At 38.4% G+C, this 22,214-nt stretch overlaps 1 protein-coding gene and 1 long non-coding RNA gene across 3 annotated transcripts in view; one reads left to right on the top strand and one right to left on the bottom strand.

The window, feature by feature from the left end:
* Positions 1–22,214, top strand: part of LOC101161760 (partitioning defective 3 homolog) — a 409,769-nt gene that overhangs the window by 111,513 nt on the left and 276,042 nt on the right. For both annotated transcript variants that reach the window (XM_023950353.2, XM_023950354.2), the window contains exon 3: positions 2,879–3,053. In XM_023950353.2, coding sequence (XP_023806121.1) covers positions 2,879–3,053 — 175 coding nt within the window. The remainder of the gene's footprint in view (positions 1–2,878; positions 3,054–22,214) is intronic.
* LOC144988369 (uncharacterized) overlaps positions 1–22,214 on the bottom strand; it is a 40,089-nt gene that overhangs the window by 8,388 nt on the left and 9,487 nt on the right. The window lies entirely within an intron of this gene.

Below are 22,214 nucleotides of genomic sequence, written 5' to 3'. Positions count from 1 at the left end.
AACAATGAAAGAAAAGCTTTCATTTGGCCCACATGAAGCTCGTTGAAATGTAATAAAACAATATTAAGTATGTGAAATTTAGCTGAACACTTGTTTTCGACTTTTTCAACGTAAACACTTGCCAATGTTTGCAGTTGGGATGCAATGATTCCCTTACAAATCTTCGGTTTTAAAACTAGAGTTGTGGCATCAGTATTATTTACAGAATCAACGTAAGACAGCGTAGTCGAAAGTCCACATTTTAACACAAAGTGTTGCATAACGGTGCAAAGCTGAAGTGAAAAACCGCGTATCTCTGCGTCAGAATCAGCTGATTCATGATGATTGCTGAAATGGTGGAAGAATAAGTGATGTCAAAGAGCGTATTATTTATGTTTCCCGGTTACATATATGCTGATAAAGCATTAAACAAAGAGAAAAAAGTCTGAGAAAAGTGTACAAAGTGTGTAGTGACAGCCTTAAATTATCAATAATCCTACTTCAATTTCACCTATTGCAGGTTCATTTTAGAGCATAACTCCCGTGATAAAGGAAAGAACACTGTGTTGCATTCGAGGTTGACTCTGACGTGTGAGAGTGAGTCCGGTCTCTTCATGTCGGACGCTAACTGACACCTTTGGAGTGGCGGCTGAGTGGATGCAAGGCTCGGAAAAGGGGACCTAATTAGTGGGAGACCAAATGCATTTAAAAATGAATCACAACACCAACAGCAGTATTCACCACTTCAGCAAAATGGGCAGCTGGCAGGCTCAGGGCTTGTCGAGCTGTTAAATACCCGTAGCCACATATGAATGGGAGGCTTGATTACTTTGTCACTAATGACTCACTGGCTCACGCGCACTCTTGGGGGAGCATAATTCGCTTAAGGGACATATTTTTCCTGCTTGTCTGCATTCACATCAGTCTCTTGTCATGCTTAAACCTGCAGAAAGCGGTATATGTGTTAACCAGTAGGGAAACTCAAGCTACACTAATCAGCATTCATCCCTGCTTTGCCTGTTAACCGTATTTGCCAGTAAAACACAAAGCAAACTGTCACCCATGCCCTGACATTTGAATGTGCAGACTTACAAGTGAGCAAACTTGAAGAGTATTACCTTCTCAATCTGCGGATCGCTTTCCCTTCTGATTGCTTCTGCCGTGTACTGAGTACATTTGAGAAAAAAAACCACAACCTGAGGAGTGTCATCTCAGGATTGGGATGGAAACGTGATAGGAGTAAAATTGGAGAGGCTTTCGATGATGAAGTACATCTCAGACATGGCAGTGAAAGCAAACAGAAAAAAAAAAGGATTGCCTTAATTGTGTAAAACGTAAGAGACGCTGGAGGGAATAATGGCAGCCGTAAAGCACACTTGGAGAGGCATAAATCCACACGCTGATACACAAATATACACTTAGGCATCAGACTCCTCTGCATGTGAATTAAATCAAACGCAAGAGCGGAGACTGCTAAACTTGTTTATATGCAGATTTCTCCCAGCTCGCGTGATGAAAACTTGCAAATACAAAGGTAAAACGCAGATACCATCTTTAGCATTCGACCAATATAGTGTGGTTTACATAAAAGCTGTTTGCTCCCCACAGTAACTAATGCTTTCTTTGTTGGTCTCTAGAGTAGATTTCTCTCCCTATTCCTGGCTGCATAGATTTGTAGGTAGCACAAAGACATAAAAGGAGCCTGTCTTGAGTCTCCAATATACATGCTATTGTGCTGTGTGGCATGTTGTGTATCATTTGACTACTGCGTGATTGCTCTGTCTGGATGGAATAAAGAGGTTAATCTTCTTGTGACAGGTTTAGTAACTGATGCTGTTGGAAATAAAGAGCCCCTGAGCACTGCTAGTTCCATCCACACTGCTGCAACAGGCTTTGTGGATTTTCTGTTTTCTTTTCCTCGTTTTCTGGAGACCAAAGACTAAAGAGGTGTAAGAAGTTGGATGGAGACCATGGTGGTGTTACCAATGGTGTGTTTTGCACAAATCCCAAGTCAGTGGCCATCACCATTTTGGTAGGACATGATGTCATTGTTCCATTATCCTTTCAAAAAGCAGCCCTGTAAAGGGAAAAATCATAATAGACAATACTAAATTTAGGATCTTGATAGGATGCAATATCTTTGTTCTATCACCTTCCAAAAAATAGCCCTACAAAGGCAAGAATTGTAAGAGTCAATCCCAAATGTATCATCTTGGTAGAATACCATGTCATCATTACATCACCTTATCAAAAACTGCCCTAAAAAGGCAAATATTGGAATAGGCAACCCCAAATTTAACAATCTCGGTATGATACAATTTCATCATTCCATCGCCTTACCAAAAATGGCCATATAAAGTCTGAAGCTGTAATAGTCAATTACAAATTTACCATTTTGGTAGGATATGATGTCATTGTTTCATTGCCATACCAAAATCAGCCCCCTAAAGGCAAAGATTTCTATAGTCAATCCTAAATGCAAAGAAATTGATTAAGTAGTTCATAAAAATGTGTCCCTATGATCCAAAATCTGGCCAAAGAGGCCAAAAAAAATATGTTTCATGTTTTAAAGTTTAAGCATTTTTAATGTACTTCCCATAATTTTTTTTTTTATAACCCTTGGGTATGAATGAATAAATAACTCACTCTACACCTAGTGGCTACTAGGGGACCTGGTTCTAATTGTCTAATTGGTTTCCTTTTTCATGTTTTTTGGATTTTGCATTTTCCAAATGAAGATATATTTATAATAAATATTTTTGATCAACAGGTTGTGTTAAATGGGCTTTTGCTTGTCCTTTATTATTTATTCTGATGTTAAATTACACTAGGCCTGTTTACACATATGACAACTGTAAGGCACTTTGAATGAAACTCTGACTCTTCTTTTGTGCTCCAGTTGGTTGCAGTTTACGAAGAACAGGATCCACACAATGGAGGTGATGGAACCAGTGCCAGTTCCACGGGAACTCATAGTCCAGAGCCGTTTCCCAGCGACACAAGTTCTACTTCGGCCTTCCAGACTTACCAGGCCGACAGTGAGATCGAAGTCACGCAATCTGCTCTGCGATCTAGTAAGTCCAACAACGACCGTATTGTGAAAACTTGATACAGGTTATTAAATTTAAACTTGAAGTCATAGTCTTGTGCAGAAGAACTTGAACTAAAGACAAAAATAAAATTGGTGTGAACATGTGGATGGCTCAAGTCTACCAGACTTAGCAACTATCTGCCAATCTTGACAGTCATTGTGTCTTTTGTTAAATACACCCAATCCAATGCATTACCTAAAAAAGAAACTTGTAAATGGCTTTTGGAAGAAAGTATCAGAATTGTGACCAAATGTTTAACACATATAATATAAAGCATTAAAATAATAAACTAATGTAAATGCAGTTCAGTTAATACAGTTTCTTCACACTTAGGCTTAAACATTTAAAAAGTGGTAACCTACTTTATTTTTATTGAATATAAATTAGGCCTTATGTCTCTAAAATGTAAATATCCCGAAACCGGTAAAATAGACAACCTGTAAGTGAAAAGCCTTATTTTGTTCAACATTTCAATTTAATTATGTATAACATGATTGGCACTGGTAAACAAAAATACGTTTTTATACAATGCATATGTACATACAGTAGAAAACAAGTTGTGATGTGATCAGATATCAAAGGAGGAAGATAGACATAAAGAAACAGGAGTTTGTGTTTTGTAAAATGTCCTAAATGGAGGTTCCGGACCTAAATGTTGTAGCAAATGATGGCTGGTCAACTACAACTCTACACTGTTGACTATGTCAATAAATAAGTTTAAATAAAGTTACTGGCTTTTGAAGAAAAAAAGAAACAAAAATATAGCTACAAGGTCAACAAATAGGAGCATTGAGCACAATAAATCGAAAACGTAAGAACTGAAACAACTCAACGGCTGAGTGTGTGCAGTAAAGAGAAACAAGTTAGTAAAAGGGAAGGACCAAAGTTTTGTCCAGTGAAGAGATGAAAACATTTGCAGAAAAACTGAGTAAATTAGTGTATTTTAAACATTTGTATCATTTAAGGGTCATGCTGATATGTTCTGGATATTCCAAGTCTCCTGTTTACCGCCGAACAGCTTTAATTTAAAAGGAAGGACTGACTGAACGTACTGCCAGGTGGTGTTCCCTCCAGAGATGCAGATGAGCAAATTACGGGCAGTAATATTGCATATCAGACTTCAAAGCATTTCAGTGGCGTCTTTCACAGCTGTGCACTGAGGCAGAGAATTATGTCAATTTAAAATCATAATCTTTTAGAGCCATATTGATTGCGATTCTCGACTCCCAAAGTCCCAAACTCTGCCTCTTGCTTGTGTATGGTCCCTCATCTCTCCTATGCCATCTTCTTTGGAAGCCATTTCCGATTTTCAAGCTAAGCAGGTCAAACTGCTAATAATTGGAAGAGATATGAGATGTAAATTACAATAATGAATGTAATTTTCCTGTTATTATACAGATGCTGGAGCTCCCTCTGCCTCCTTCTATCAGACTATCTTTTAAAGTTACCATTGAAACTTTAAATTAGTGTTGGATCGTGATGACAGCCTCTTCTCAGTTAAACCTTCTCTTTTCTGTTACCCAAAAAGTTTTTTTTAAGGTTCATTTATTTGAAACTTTTGTCTGTCAGGCTTTACTGGCTCTATTTTTGTTCTTTCAATGTAATTGTCCAAAAAAAAAAAGATTCAATAGTAATGACAACAACAACAAAAAGGGCAATAAAGATGGAAAAGACTTTAGTTTGGAGAGCCACCGGTCAGCAAAAATATCTTGTAGTTTAAGGCTTCATACACATCGGGCATGAGTGGCGCATTCAAGAACACTCTGAAAATGGGTTTTTGAACAGACTTTTTAGAATATAATGTTCTCACAGGTCTGTCTCTACCCGATACTAGGGCATGTACTCAATTAGAAGAAACTTGGTGCCAAATGTCCATGAAATCACTTTTCCAATGGTACTTCCTTGTTTTAAAAAAGATGCTACCCATAGAGTCTGATTGGTCAAAGTTCAAGTGGTTTAACTTTTGACGCATGCGCTTTGTTCATAGAGCCCGAACACAGACTTAAAAACTTGCATAGCAACAAGTGAACGAGAGAGATTTGAACATGGAGGTCTGAAAGTTTGAAGTTCGAAAGTCGTCACTTGAACGCATGAGCCAACGCATAAAGCCGATTCCAATTTGGTTTGCGTCGTAGAACAATTCCAAGCCTTTTTTGGTAGTGTACATATCACATTTATGTCAGGCTTTGGGTTATTTTGCCCCGGAGTGGCTATGAATGCTATGCATTACATCATGTCATATCCATCCATAGCAAAGACTTAGATAACACTTATAGAAATGAGTAAAGTAGACAATCAGATTGTAGTTTGTGTGGAAATCTGCTGAGTTCTTCTAATTGTGGATTGCCCATTTTTTCTTTTTTTTAAAGCAAACATCTCCCATTGTGTCTTTTAATAGTTTAGAACTTTGACAGTCACTGGTTTTACACCCACACATGTCCACAGCTATGTTGGAATATACTTGATGAATATACCAATGGATATATTGTTGGAGAATATTTAAGTCTAGAAGTAAACTGGCCACAACATTTACTTCTGGTAAAATATGATGTGTGTAATGGAAATACTTTTAGTATCAAGTGAACTATGCTTTACCGATTCTTCTATTTTCAAACAAGGACATTTTATCCTTTAGGCTTTTTTCGTGTCATCCTTGACCTTGAATTTCACAAGTTACTACTTTTTATGGATTCCTTCTATTCGCACATCTCAACAGTCACGCAGGACAATCAGGAAGCAAGGAGAGACAGAAGTGCTATCAGCAGTTCTAACATTGATTTGGAGTGGCCTCAGACAGTCACAAAAGATTACCTTGATTGTAGTGATTACTTGCGTGATCGCTATACTTTTGACGATTTCTGTTTGTACAGATAAAACAGAACTGCCTCCAGGTAACTTTGGACTTTTATTTTTCCATTTACACCATTCCAGCCAGCTCAAACTTACTGCATAATGAGGAGTTGTCCTTTCCTCCACTGACCTGCTCCTCCCTTGAATCCCTCACTGGCCTTGATGCTAGAAACTGTGGTGTGACAGGGTGGCTGGGACACCATTAGAGAGATTGCCCATGCAGGCAGGGGGTTAACACCTTCAAAGAGAAGGCCCTTCATCCAATCAATTTGGCTTATTTGTCAGCCACTGAGGAGGCTCCCTGCCACTCTCAAGGCCATATAAAAGTCACAGCAAAGAAGGTTATACATAGTGACACACTGGTAACAGTACCAAGAAGAAAATGTTAGATAAGTTTGAAGATGTTGGGTTAATACGAGAAACTTTTTTTGGGGAGACTTCCAAAGATGTGATTGCACATAACAGATAAAGAAGCAGATGAAAGCCATCATGTTGGACTGTGAAGATTATCGGTTACCCAGAGTTGTTAATGACAGGACAGGGCATCTGGATTTGGAAAAAAAAAGTTTGTTTTTTTCTCAGATTACCAACAAATGTCTTCTATATGTATCTTTAAAGTCCAGTTTGCCTGAAGAACAATCCATGCAGCATTTTTCATTCAACCATAATACTTAAGATAATGTGTGATAGCTTTAACTCATAAACACCTGTCAAGAAATGCTTTGGCTTCATGGAAAGACCAAGTTTCTTTGCCCTCCTTTTACGTCTATGTCAATGTTACAAACACAACCTTTTGCTAAGCCTCCAGAATTTTGTATCCATCCATCCATCCATCTATCAATTTGTATATTATCTATTCATCTTTGCATCCGTTATGAATGCATCTGTCTATCCATCTGTCCATGAATACATTCATCAACCTGTTCATCCATCCATCCGTCAGTCTGTCCGTTCATCCATCCATTCATCATCCATCCATGCATCCTACTTTGTCTTTCCATCCATTTATCCGTCCATCCTTCCATCTATTATATATGCATCAGGCCATCCATCTGTCCATCTACCTATTTATCAATCTGCCCATCCATTAATTCATCCATCTGTCTATCTATATTTCCATCCATTCATGCACACATCCGTCTATGCATTCATCCTACTGTCCGTCCATCCATGTATCTATCAATCCATCTATTTTTCCATCCAACTATTGTGTATTCATTTGCACATCTATCTACCTATTCATTAATCTGTCCATCCATCCATATATTCACAAATTTCCCTACAGTATATCATGACCAGGGCAGGACAAAATGTTTATTGACCAAATGATCTACGACCTTCATCCTTTTTACCTTTAAAGATCATTTCCCTTTGACTATGCTAGTCTGAGTACGTTTGGCAACATATGAAAAATTTAGCCCTACTTTTGATAGGTACCCATTAACGTATCACCCTTTTTTTTCATCATTAATCTTCAGCCCATAAAAGTAACAGTTGTACCAAACGTTCAACAATGAAGGTTTATGATAAACTTATCAAAACTACTTATAAAAACAGTTGATTGACCTTACATGTTTTCCTCCCAACTGAAGTTTTGTCACTAAACTCTGAACATGTTAAAGCAGAAACTGATTTATCCATAAATCACAAAGCTTCCTGGGAACCTGTTAAATGTGCTCCAAAGTTTAAATGAGCCATCACCACCGCTTATTGAAAGTGTCCGTCCCTTTAGTCAGCATGACTCATTGCTGCAGAAAAAATAAAGATGGAGACGGCATTTCAATAAAAAGCATTAATACTGACACACCATCACCCAAAGCCGAATAGAAGCTAATTATTACAACTGCCGGCAATGTTAAACAATGACAACACTGTTTTTGTTAATGAAGTGCAAAGGTTTTAAAGTGACAGCCTCAAGTTAGAACTGCTGGGAATGTGCTAGAAGTTAAGTTTCCAGTAGTTCTTCTCCACCCTAAAACACTTCCATGGCCAGACAGCTCAGCGACGTGAGGACCTGTGAGTGCACAAGTGTTAGAGCTTGTCGACTGCTTTATTGCTTCCTGAGTGGGAAAAGAGCAGCTCTGCGAGTCACTGGTGTCACGCTTAAAGAAAAACAGGATCAGGAAGGTCTTAAAAACAAAGTTGGATCAACTTCCAGGCATGTAAAAAGTGGCTTTAATGATGACTGGCTCTGTGACAGAGATCATGGGAAGGAAGTTGGGGTTTATTTGAACGGACTCTGGTGTCATCTCATCTCCAAAACGTCAGAAGAGCATGTGAAAACTGTGTAGCCAGTAAAATTATGTTTTTATTCAAGAAATGTCTCTGTTATACTCTTCGATAGAGAAAAACAAAATGGTTTTAAAATGCTAATGTGAGTAGAAACAGTTTATTTTTGTGGTGTGCTATATACAACATCAAGTCTGGTTTTGATGTGGGTTACTTTAGGGTTATAGACTTTTCACAGGATCTATTGGCCTTAAGAAATACATTCAATAATAGTGTATAGGGTTTTTTCCAACTATTAATATTTGCTACATCCAAAATCGCTAATTCACGATCTTTATACATGAAGTAACGTGTAATTCAGGCAATGTACTTGTGCTCCACGATGCAAAATAATGTTGGATTTTAATTTTATAAACAAAAAAAAAGCTAAATGCGTAGTGTTACTACCGGAAAAAAAACAAATCTTCAAAATAAAGTGTAGGAGAAGCTTCCCATTTTCAAAGTAAAAATATCAAGTGTGTTTTTGTTCCATTTACTGACATAAGTCCTGAAAAAAATGAATTTACTTTAACCCTTTAACATTGTAGCTTTAGCTCCAGTGTTCACATTTTTTTTGACTACGGTAGCTCTTTAACCAAGACACAATTAACGTAATTCCAGCGTAGTCTGAAGTGGGAAGAAGCAGCCTAGCAGCCTTGTGCATCACCTGCAACAGTGATATTTATGTTTTCTTTTCTGCCCTAAAAACTGCAGAAACATGGTACATTAAATAGTAGGAGCCAGGTTCGTGAATCGAATAGAATGATTGCTTTGTTGAGTAACGATTCACAGTCCTAGGTATGAGTCAGCGTTACTATGGCAACCACTCTTTCACACCAGGAGTGAGTTTCTTGGAAGTCCTTACCCCTTACCACATCAAATGTTTTGAACTTGCACTACAGACAAAATATCTTAACATTTTTAAGATTAGCAGTAAAACATAAAACAAAAAGGTATCAGAGCAAGATTGGTTATTTTGACAAATATAATGACTGAGTAATAGCTGTTAATTCTTCTATAGAAGTCTGTGGGATTTTGGCTTCTTGGAGTCAGTAGCTACTTCCTGTTTGGAACGCCGGGGGAGGGGATGCCAGCTCTTATATGCAGTCAATAATCACTACTTACTGACTATTAAATATCACAACAAAACAAAAATGTTTTTTCGAAATGGAATTGGAAAAATAAATAAAAATTGTAATCAATTACATATTTGGGCTGTGAAATCCAGCGCTCTAACATAATACACAACAATCTATGTGACAAAAATGTACATCGACTGTCATAACATTTACCTCGTATGTCAACTCGTCTTTATTATTCCTTGAGAACTAACTGAATTTTCAGAACAATAAGTGTTTAGAAATGTGGTTTTCCTGTTTGATTTTTTTAATGGGACGGACGCATCTGTTTGGCTACAGTTACAGTAAGTCTGTCATTCCCGCTCTCTTAGCCACCTTCTGTTTTTCATCAGCGCCACAAAGAAACAATTTGCCCCAAAGCGCTGCAGAAATCCCAGAACACTCCCCTGCTACATCTCACCGCAAATATGACCACTTTCAGAGTGCTTTCTTTGGCTCACAACAGCCGCTTTGATCCCAGCAGAACATTTGTGCACACCACCGACAATGAACGCTTTCATTTAAAGCCATCCGAATATTATGGTCAATTTTTAGATAACAAGAAGCAGAAACAACTAAGCAAATTAGCTCTGTTGTACTGTAGAGACTGTTCTGACATAATATCTTTGTATACTAGACTTCAACTGTCTGTGTCTTAAAATGTTGGGATGGAAAAAGAAAGCATAATTTTGGTTTTTCTAATTATTTTCAATTATTAGTCCGTCTTGAAATGATCACCTAAAACTCTACAGAAGCCTTTGAATCTCCACCCTTTTCCAATAATCTTTTCTTAAAAATTTGAATATACATGTTTATTTTTTTTGCGTACATCGTACTTGTCAGCGCTATGTAAGGAACCCTGGAGCTCAATGGGTTTTTGTACTCATGTATTCTTGCAGAGCAGATGTAGATTGATGTGAAGGCCTAATGTTCCTACCGACTTCCTAAGGCCCGCGGGGCCAGGTTGTCTTTGCCATCTGGACTTTAACGCTGAAACAGACATCAGTGAGGTGACTTATTCGTTTGGCAGGTACAGTTCTGAAGTGGAAGATTGGAGTTCACGTCTAAAGCGCAGGATTTTTATTTAAGGTTATGTTCAAACTGGCTGATGGTTTGTTTGACATGGCAGAAGAAGGGGATTGATGAAAACCAAACCCAACCTGTTCCACTTTTGATACCGAGACATAAAAGTCCTTGCTCCGTCCTCCTTTTTTAGTCTTACTTATCCAATAAAACGCCATTTTAAAGAATTTCCATTTAAAGAAACAGATTTTCTGTACGTTTTTTTATTTGGACAGGTTCTGAGCTTCTTTTAGTTTTATATTGAATTGTTTTAACCATTTTTCAGAAACAGTCTTCGTACTACCAGCAAACACTTCATCTTTAACTTTTAAATAAAGTTATTGAAATTGACACAAACAAGTTGCAGTAAAGCGACTTAATAACTCAATGTCTGTCCTTAAGGCCTTAGTCACTGTTACGGCCCTGGGTCTTGTGTGTTTGTCCCTGGTGCCTACCCTTTTTCTCCTCCTCTTACAAAGTTGCAGGTGTTAAAGACATCAGAGGATAGAAATAAAAAAAATCCGCCCTAAAAGCTCTTTGGTTGCGTGCTCTACCTCTGGTCATCCTGTTGTGTTCGGGATTTTGCTGCGCGCTGCTCCAGGTCATCAGGGTCCAGGTCAATCTTCTGTTTGACTTCCGTTTGTTTGCTCCATTAACAAACATGCAATTACAAACCCAGACACTCATGCAACACCACACCTTCATGTTTCTTGTTACTTTATTGTGTGAACAATTTAAATTGTTCAAATAAAACACAGTTAAATGATGAAAAACAAGATTATCTTGGTAACTAGGGCCTAAAACTTTGAACTTTGGTTGACCCCAGTTACTGTTTCCTCTAAAAGTGCCAAAAAACAAAACAAAACAGTGGGCTAATCTTGCACCGAACAAGCTTATTTAAGATCAAGTTCCAGAAACTTCTCTGTGAAATTTATTTCAGTGGTGTCGGATGCAAACGCCGTTAAAGAGTGACAGAAGAGATTTATCAGCATGTGACTGACTCGATTTGCCACTTAATATTATGGGTATCCTTTCATTCAGTCATCATAAAAACAAGCTACCAATCTGAGTGTAACTTTAGACAATATTATCCTCCTAAAAGCCTCTCCGCTCACTGTTTCTACACCAGAAAGTAAATGTGTTTCTTTCAAAGGTTCCAACAAAGGCTCTGACTACCTCCAGAAACTTAGCTTCTCTATACAACTTTTACTTTTCATGGCCCCCTGCCTTGAATTTCTGCACAAACCTCCTTTGCTTCTATAAAACGCGTGACTGATCAGCATCATGCATGTCTAAAACATCGACTTTGCACATCAAAATACCATCTGTTTCCAAGTTTCCTGGATTCACTTTTTAGAAAACAGTCAAAACATAAGTTCTTGTCTCTCTATGGAGCAGCGGTGCACTCCTGACTTCTTTCCTGTTTTCTTCCACTGTGTGCTGTTCTGCATTTTCAGAAGAAGTTTTCTCTGACAGCCTTTGACTCTGAGCTGCTCTGATCTCACACGCGCTGTTGTACATGAGTGGAGAGTGGGGGATTTTCTTATTTTTTTTTGCGTGTTTTAATAAAGTTTTTATTTGCTTTGGGCATCAGCTTCCATCAGGCTATACAGAGTTAAACAGCACACTCACAGAGACCTAACGGTAGTGTCCGAACCAATATTCTTTGCAGCACAGAACCCAATTGTTTTTCAACCTTTACTGTCTCTGTCTCGTGCATCAGTAGGGGGGTTGACCCATACAGTTGCATGTGATATGATTGTCTTGTAGGTCCCTTGTGGCGTGTGCGCCCACCTAATGGAATGTATATGATTGTCATGTGTGTGGTAAGTGTATCGGGAATTATTTGTTAGGATAATGTAAGTTACACAAACTTATGACTTACTTCGCTCTATGGACTAGAGCGGTCTACGATCTTAATATATGCGTGCCCTGTACAGGTTTGCCCATTTTCTGCCAGCAGAGGGCCCATATCACCCTTTAAGGGTAGTTGTTACAACGGCATAAGGACTTTTTACTGTTCTTATTGACACCATCACATGTTTCATGATAGAAACGGTGTCTAATAAGATTGGCGATACAGGGAGTAGCTTTGGACTGGTAAGAAGTTGACAAAGTATGACGGACAAAAACAGGGACAGGGACCTCTTTCCAGAAAGTGGTTTGGAATTTGAAAATTAAGTACAGTTTGTAGAATATTTTCGTTGTTCTAATGTACCTTATCATTATTATTGAAATGGCTACATAAAAATGGGTCTGATTCTTTTGATATTAAATTGTTACGCTCTGTTATAGACTTGCACGGGGTTGGACCCTGCCTTGGTCCTTCAATTGATGGGTGGGCTCTAGTGACTATGGATGGGAATTAAGCAAGTTTGGAAGATGGATTTCATGTATTGGTATTAGCTGTTGAGCTATGAGTCTTGTGTTAGTTTAGCAAGGCTCCTAGATCTGGTTTGTCCTGTAACTCCTAATTTAGATTCACAACATTTTCATTGTCTTACATACAAGTGAGATTCCTTTCTACAGGAGAAAAAGCTCACTGTTGGCTGTTTACACTGAAGATACTGCTGTGGCTCTGTTCTTGCACAATATTAGGCTCGACCATGTGATTGCTGGGGTGTGCTGCTCTAGGCCTCATAGGTCTTTGTCCTCCTACTTTTCCAACCATTACTGCTCCTGAAGCTTCTGATTGGCTACACCAATGACATCATTTGTTGGAAGGGGACCACTGGAAGCCTGTTTTTCTGAACTACAGCCATCATCATTTTGCCAGCTCAATTTGACGTAAGAAATCCCTCAGCAAATGGGTAAATAGCCAACCATCACGTGTCACTTGTTCTGAATTTTGAAATTTTGTAGTTGATACAAAAGTAGAGTTAATGTACATTATGATGACAGAGATGGAAACAAGTTTTTGGAGTGTTACAATGGTATAAAGCTGGATTATTTTGCACTGAAGTGAATGGGGACTGAGTTATTTGTGTTACAAGACACAGTAGTTATGAACTGATTTGGGTCCAGTTGCTTTTGTTTTCAAACCAGTCTGAAGATGGAAGTAACTGTGTTGCCTTTTGGGCTAGACTTACATGATTTTGGTAAATTGAAATAAATTGGGCATAAGTATCTAGGAAACAAGCATGTAGGTGGCTTTAAAGACCTGAAATGCCCCCCAAGGGGGGAATTCTCACAAGATTGTTTACCCTGGTTTCCAAATTCTAATATAAGTCAATAAGGGCAACAATGTTTTAGGAGTTGTCATTTAAAAAAAATGCTATCCAGCTAAAATCAAAATACAGACACCCTCACACATATGGAGTGGCTGACCTAGATGAGTCAGGTTTGATTGGGGGGGGGGGGGGGGGTTCTACCCCTTTCTTCTCTCTGAGGGCTCCACATTCATACTTTGATGTTATTGTTGCTGAAGTGTCTCTGTGTCTGCTGCTGCAGGCATCCGGGGTCTCAAAGGGGTTCTGGGATGGCTGACATCCTCTCCTCCTTCCCTCTAGTAAACTGTCTGTATTGTTCTTCTGGAAAGAGGAAAGAAGCAGGATTTTTCTGTTTCTAGTTTGGAAGGAAGGTTGACTCAGCAACCCTGTGGGATGCAGCTTCTCTACTCATTCCCAAGCCTCCATACAGAGTCTCAATCAAACCCTGTGAAGTATTGGAACACTATAGAGATCTAATAGGGTTGTATAACAAGCATAAGAGTGATTTAAAAAAAAACCTCAACTTTTTAAAATCGGGAGAACCCTAAAAAACATTGAATGCCTTAGCCACATGCACCCGTACAGAGCACCTATACAGGTGCTGCAAGTTTTTGGGTTGTCCAGGCCTGTAGTAGGTCATAGATGCAGCCTCATCTTAAAGGAGCACAGGTGTGTCTTGTAGTTACAAGCACTTATGACGTTGGGTTATGCTGTCAAACGATACCCTTATGCCAACCTCTAGTCATTAGTGAGATGTAAGCACTGCCTCTTTACTGACCATACGCAATCCTACATGTAGGTGATGCATAAGTACCTACTTCTTCCTTAATTATCCTTTGACTTGTCTCCTGCTGCATGCCTGTCAAAAAGAATATGCATGAACATTTTCGCCCTAAGCGCTTACCGAGTGGTCTACAAACTTGATAGTTTGTTTGGACCACGTGTGTGCCCTGTACATCTTCTAAGGGCAGTTGTGACTAAGCCATAAGATGCACCCTTTGCTTCAGGTCAAAGAACAACAAAGCAATCCTAGCCACTGTTTGTGATAATTCTCAAACATATGAACCATTTTACCAAAAGATGAACGGACATTTGTTCATTTTTAAAGAAGGAATTGTTACATTCTTTTGTCTACCATGACTCTTCAACTGTTTACACAGTGTGTCTCCAGCGTATTAGGAAGCAGAGAAAAAGCAGCTTTGCGCTGATATCCAACACTTTACAGTAATAGTGTTTACACAATCAATGTAAATCAACTGCTACTGTAGTGGAGAAGAGGCAATACAACGACACATTGGCAATATGAAAAGCCAGTTTTCACTGTGACAGAATCAGTTTGTATTTCATTAATTGCATAACCAGTCAAATATAATTATTTAGGCATCACTGACAACACCTTCAGTGTTAGAGGGTTAACCAAATTTGCCAATTAAAAGTCAGAAATTAGCTGACTTTTTAATCATCAAAAGCCTACCAAAGTTTTCTAGAAACATCATACAACCATATTAAAACTAATGTATTCATGCGGTCTATGATGGATTGTTTCTAGCAAAATAAAAAAAGGGTTGCTGTTCCCTCAAAATTCCCTTTGAAGATCTTTAAAAATACATTAATTCAGAATCATCAATCAGAAAAAAATCTAAATGTACATTTTAGACTTTGGTGTCTAGGGGACTGCGTTAGACCCTCTGACACTATCCATGCGTTAAAAGCACAGACACAAAGTGCATTACACAGATATGTGAGCACTTAGCTTTAAAGGTAAGCAGCATTTTGTTTATTTTTCATAGCCGGCCTTTTGCTTTAAAGTATTTTTCCATCGATCCATTTATCTGTAATGGATTACATGTTGTACTCTTGGTAAAAGACGGTAGTTGTTAAAGTCAAGGTCTGTTTTATTCTCTAATGTTCTATCAAAGCCAAATATTTCACAGAAGCATTTTGGAATCTTAACCCGGTTTGGCCTTTCCATGGCCAGGGTCCTTTTTAAATCCTCTACATATTTCATATCTCTTTCCACAGAATTGGTTCCCACCACTTTTGAACTGTGGCGTCCCTTTTTTTAGACTCTTCAGGTCAGGGTGTATTCAGTGGAACTCTCCCCTCTATGCACAAGGGACTCCAGTCTGAGTTAAAAGGGACCACTACCATAATTTATTCAGACATTGAACAAACCCAGGCTTGAAATATTCAAAATAGCCCAAGAAAAAAAATGCTTTCAGACATTTCATGAAGCCAGGTTGGCTTGGTATTTATATTTAAATCATCTTGGTGTGAGAGCATTGACCCGCACTACACAAGGGCTTGAAGGCCGCGACTGAAAATACCCAGCAGATTGTCTTGGGCTCCGCTCGTTCAGTGGTGCCTGTACTCTCGCTGTAAGCAAATATTTTTATATAAATACCAGTTTGGGACTTTATTTATTCCAGAACCTCTAACCCATATCTTGCAGCGCAGAAAAATTCCAGCTTTTGATTCATTCAACCGTGTTATCTTCTGTGATGTTTGGTGCACTCGGCATTCCAGCTGCAGATGTACTTTTACTAATCCCATCTTTTTAAAATGCCAACTTAAAATCGTCCGTTCGTGAAGAGATTTTTTTCACATTTTTATTCATGTATTTGTAAGTTAAATAACACGTGCTCCATAAATTTGATTTTGCATTTGAAGACTTGTCGTATTTTCTTTAAAGCACAACCACATTTGATTTTCAGCCTTTTGATGTATATGGACAAGGACTGTGGAACTATTCAGATCATCTCATGGATGCATTCCTTGTAACATTATCCACATGCGGGAAAAAAATCCCTTTCAGTCAGACAGACAAAAAGGGCAACGTTCTATCTACAATAGAATATTTACTCCACATGCAGTTTAAATGATTGGAACATTCCAGAGTACATACATTAGTTCTGCATCTTTATAGAATGATGTTTATGTTGTGATGCCTTCTATGTTTTCGATATTTTTGAAATATTTCATTATTTAGTTTACCATAAAAATAAAAAAAAAGGTCAGACTGTCTAGATTCATCTTCATTCAGCTTTGAAGTTTTCATCAGGTTAGAAACAATCCTTTGAGACCAGACGCAAAAATGTCAGTTTATGTTGAAGACTGTGCTCATTCTTTTTTTAGCAGTTTTGTAAAACCATATGTGCACATGGTTTGCTTTTATAAATGCCAGTTTCCGCGGATTTAAAGGCACAGACCCCGCTGTCTGTCCTTGTTTTGACTAAAAATGAACACAGATGCTTCCTGATTTAATCATTTCCTCATAGAAGCCTGGGTTACATGACAACGCAAAGGACAAAAAAAACCCAACAACAAATAAAAACATACAATAAGGAAACAAGTTTACCTAACTGAGAAATATTTAGTAAAAGTTGGAATATTAACATATTTTTAAAGAACTGACTTGATTTTGAAAGCAGGAATAGGATTGAAACAATTAAGAAAAGCCCATTTAAAACTCATCTAACTTAAGGGGGGAGATATCTAATCTAGGGCAGCTGCAGTTCAGAGGGTGACCAGTTAAAGGTCTATATCATGCATAAGCAACTTTTTTGACATAGTGACGTAGTGTAACATTCACAGGTTGTGCAAAAGACCAAGTTAGCCCAGCAAATAGAAAAAGTCAAGATGGCAGGACAGAAACCCACGAATATGCAGATTCTGGGACTCCAACAGTGTTTTTCACAATATTAATGATGATCATCTACCTTATAACCCCTTAACTGTTACAGTAGATAAGTGAGAACAGCCCCTTCCAGGAAGAGTCTGCGCGGCCAGCACCGTCCCCAGACTAACCCACACACCCATTTTGTCCGTGGAGCTAGTGGTAATCACGGTGATCGAGGCATTGCACGTAGGTCCACATATGTCTAACACACTTTTCATGGATGTACCCCCGATGTTTAACTTTTATATTGGGTTAAAATGATGTAATTGACTCATGAATCACTAATGAATTACATATAAACAGCGCAATAATCACACAGAGTTTTCATGTTCTACATATTGATTTACATGCTCTTTACAGGGTTTATTCATACTTCTTCCGTGGTTTTAACGTGGTTCATTTGATATACATCTGTGGAAAAGTCACGTAAAGACCACAACCTTTCTCCCTTTTACCACATATATTCACGCATGACCAATTTTCATCCATGCAATATGCGCAAATTGTACATACTGGCTGTGCGATAAGGTCTTTATAAACACATTTCTTGGTTAATGTGGCATTTTTAATGGTCAAATTACCCCCCCCCATGCTACTTCCTTCAGTTTGTAATTTGTCTGTTTAAATGGATTTGCTCATTTTTCTGGGGTTGTTTTGAAACGTGCACTGCAAATAAATAACAATCAGTCATTTACACAATCTTAGAAATTTTGTCTCCAAACTATATCCGTATGAAAGATAAGTAAAGGACAACACAATGCGAAGTGAGAGCCCCTGGAGGGTATGACCTCCCTGCGGTGAATTCAAGTGTGTGCACATGTTTATGACCCTGAGCCCCCACCATAATCCTTCACTGCAGGGCCTGAATCAGGACCTCGTTTTATTAGCGCCCCCCCCCAACCCCCCCAACCATCGCGAATGGTCCTGCTCCCTCTTTAGTCTGGATCGATTGCTTGCGCGCTCTAAAGTGGCGGCGCCGGTTATTAAATGTGGGACCAACCAAACCCCTCGGACTGCTGGGATAATCCCTCCACAAATAAGCAGAGGAAGATTGGTAAGGGAGGATGGGGAGGAAAGAGCATCTTCATATTGTGACCTTCCTATCAGCGGGTGCACAAACAAGAATTCACTCTTTTATTCATGTGCTGCAAATCTGTAATGAATCGCCACAGTAAGGGGGGAGCAGGTTGTTTGTTATTGAGAGGACATTGCTAAAGGGAATCTAGTCAGTGTAAAACTTCTTTTTACATCTAGATAAAAATAGGAAGCTAAATGTTTGTACAACGAAATCAATCAAGACTGAACCACATATGAGTAGAAACTACACATTAAGATTAAAACTAAAAGGAAAAAAGATTGTGCCGCGTACAGTACTACGATTTAATTGTGACATAATTTGTATTGTGTTACACAGTTATGCTTTAGTGACATGGAGGGTTGATCTGTATGGGTGCTATTCTTGCAGTTCCCTTGAGGCTTGTGTGGCCACCTTAAGGGACGTCATGAAAATGGCATGTATGATTGTCGTGGGTGTGGTAAGTGTATTCTGAAGTTTTTGTAAGGATAATGTAAGTTACATGCATTTATGATGTACAGATGGCGCCCTTACACCACACTGTAGTCCTTATTGAGGTGTACATACTGGCCCTAAATGACCATGCGAAGTCCTGCATGCACAGTGTCTGCAGTTGATGTGTAAGTGCCCGTAGGACACCTGTAGGATGTTCACACAAACTGCACTCTGATTTTTTAATTTCTTCATTTCTAATGCTACGGGTCCAAAACAGGCACTCACGTGTTTGCTTCCAATGAAACGTCTACGTAAAGGCGCATGAATGTGCGTTGCAGGCGTTCAAAACTCGTGTTCACATGTTGCTACGCAGGTTTTTATGTCTTTTTTCGAGCTCTACATTCAAAATGGTGCCAACTGAACCTGTGTTAAAAGTTACACCAGTTGAACTTTGACCAATCAAGGACTAAGACTTGGTAGTGACATATAGTGGCGTCATTTTAAACACAAGGAATTTCCAGCCAATTGAAAATCGATCATCTAGGAGAAATTAATCTTTGCGGTTTTTGTCCGACTGGAATTATATGACACCACGTCTTTCGTATATCAAAAAAGAGCTGTGAAAGACAAAGCGTGGGGCGAAATCCATGAGAGGCGCTTCAACATTTTGTATCTAGTCTCATCCAACTGTGAGTACATGCACTACTATTGGGTAGTGATGGTCCAGTGCGAACACCGTATACTAAGTGCGCTCAAGAACCCATGTTTGCTCGTTCTTAAACATGCTACACATTCCCGGTGTGAACGTATCATTGCTTATTCTTATGTGTTGTAAGTGTTTACCACGACATGTCGCCCGCAGCATACCCAAATAAAAAATGTGCATGAACACTTTTGTACTACGGGCTCAAACAACGGTCAACGATCTTGCTATTTAATGTGGACCACCTGCATGTCCTGTAAAGCGTTGTCCATTTTTCACCTGCAGGTAGCCCGTTTCCACCCTCAAGGGCCGTTGCGACGTAGACATAAAACAATTTGGAATCACAGAAATCCAATGTTTTAAAAAAGAAACAAATGCTGATAAACCCACAGTAATAGGCATCTGAGTCTGCCTGCATCTGGAAGCAATCATATCCAATGAAGCGAGATCGATGTGGTCACAGATTCCAAAGATTCACAAATGTCCAGGAAGAGCTGAGCCTTGAGGTATTCTGGGAAATACATAACGGCCTTGTATAAGCCTCGACACACAAAAAAACATTCCCTAACAGCCAGATATAAATATTTAGGCTCTGTAATTACCTGAGAGAAAAATGGTCTGGCTGTTGTAAAAACGCAGAGACGTGGAGACATAATATAATTAGGATAAATACACTATTTAAGCTTCTATTGGCCTTTCACTTTTGTCATTTTCTGCCCTAATTTTCCACATCGCCTTGTGTCAGTCTCTTAATAAAAACCCTAGGCATTAATTACCCCAGCTTAGAGTTGTGAACTCAACATGAACCAGTCATTTCAAGAAGGGTCAAAAGTTTACTGAATGCTGTTATTAAATCTTGAACTTAATTTAAAAAAAAACTCTCATTGATTGGTTAGCTTGCCTCCGTGGAGCATGTGTTTTATTTTTTATTTGATTTGTAGTATTCTTTGAGGAAGCCATGAAGTCAGCATCAAAAATAAATGAAACACGTTTACAACAAAGGGGTACAGATTGGATTATATTACCAGCTGCTGGTGGGTTTTGCTGGGATGTTTTGTCTCAGAGGAATGTTGTAGAAATAAAGTTTTACACTAAAAGTGTAAATCTGCCAGATATATCTTTTTTTTTCTTACATAGGAGTATGAGAATTTTGGGATATCCTATAAAGTAGACAGTTTTAATTCAACACGAATCCACTGCCATCCCTTCCACTCACAGGAGTTAGAAATTTACGGGACATTTCCAAAATAAAGTATATGCCCCCCATTCTGATTTGATTTTATAAGGTTTCACACTCAATTTAGATTCTCAAACACTTTTTTTTCCTGTGTTTTTATTAGTTTAAAATCTATTTACATTTTATAAATCGTTTAAATTATATACAACTTTAAAGTTGTCATCTTCAAAGTTGAAGAATAGCATAGTATTGGTAGGCCCTTTAAGGTTTTGTTACATAACATATCCAACTTCCTGTTTGTCTACCTGCAAGCAGCAATCTTGGCACGTTTGTTGCCAATGAGTAACAGCTTCACATAAGTGCTGATTGAACTGCTTCCAACAATGAGCCACGTCTGTGGTGTATCAGATGGAAGTTTAGTACCGGCATATGCTCTCTGCAATGATGCACAGCTGAATGACAGGTGGTTAACTCGCTGTTTACATAGCTGTGGGTGAAACATGCAGGCTGCTCCATCATCGTATAGAAATCTTTGTGGCTTAAGGAGATTTGACGTCAATTCCATGACAGCTGTTGGTGATGCATTTATGGTCTTTCTGTTTTTACAGGAATCTGCAGCGTTTTTCAATAAACTCGGAAGAAAGAATAAAAAATGGACCAGTTTGGTTTATTTTGACAATCTTATTTGAATGGCTCAACTCTGTGACGAATGTTACTTTGACTACTCATTGTGGTGACAGGAAAGAGGCTTTTTCAAGCCTGCCCAGACTCACTTTGAGATGGAAGTCCTGTAGGAGTTCTGGTCTTTGGTCTTTTTTTGCAATATATATATATTTTTGCTTTACTACAACCATTAAACTTGGTGGACAGTTTGCCAAATTAAAACAGTGTTTGTTAAGCCACATTTTTTATATTTAGTTTTATTTATCTAAAGGGCAACACCGTCATTAGACACCTCTAACATGAAAATTAAACTTAAAAAAATATCTGCCGCAAAATTATATTTATAGGTTAAGTTGTTTATCTCAATTTTAGGGAACTTTAAATTTCAGTTTTATGAATATTCCCTTCAATATTCAACTTTTTTTGCTGTTAATTTTTTTTTTTTTTACCTTTAGCTCTGAGTTTGACAGCTCAAATCTATGAATAGCCTTGCTTAACCTGTGTGTGGGAGGGGCCGACACACCAGCTGCAACATCACTCAAATGTTGATAACACTGAAAAATGATGGATTCCTTGACATTAGAGCTTCAAAAATATATATCCAATAACTCCAAAGCTTGTAGATTTACAAGTAAAGGCTTAAAAAAAGTCCTGGAAGGACCTGAAAACTCAAATGAAAAGAAAAGGTGGGTTAATGTGTAAAAAAATGTACTGATGCAAAGCAGAATACCGTCAGAGAAGAAAGTGACTAAAATTGCAAGATTGAAAATAGTAAAAAAAAAAAGGAAAAGTTGTTTATGGTTCTAGTGGAAAGATGTGTCACACTTTATGTTTAGTGTATGTTTTTTTCAATAAGAAATAATCTGTTTTGAGACTCATCTGTTTGTTTGTGACCCTTTACGCT

This window comes from Oryzias latipes, chromosome 20 (genome assembly GCF_053564925.1).
Source record: "Oryzias latipes strain Hd-rR chromosome 20, Olatipes_Hd-rR_3.1".
Lineage (NCBI taxonomy): Eukaryota > Metazoa > Chordata > Actinopteri > Beloniformes > Adrianichthyidae > Oryzias > Oryzias latipes.
Note: the sequence above shows the minus strand (reverse complement) of the source record. Positions and strands in the feature narration are given on the sequence as shown.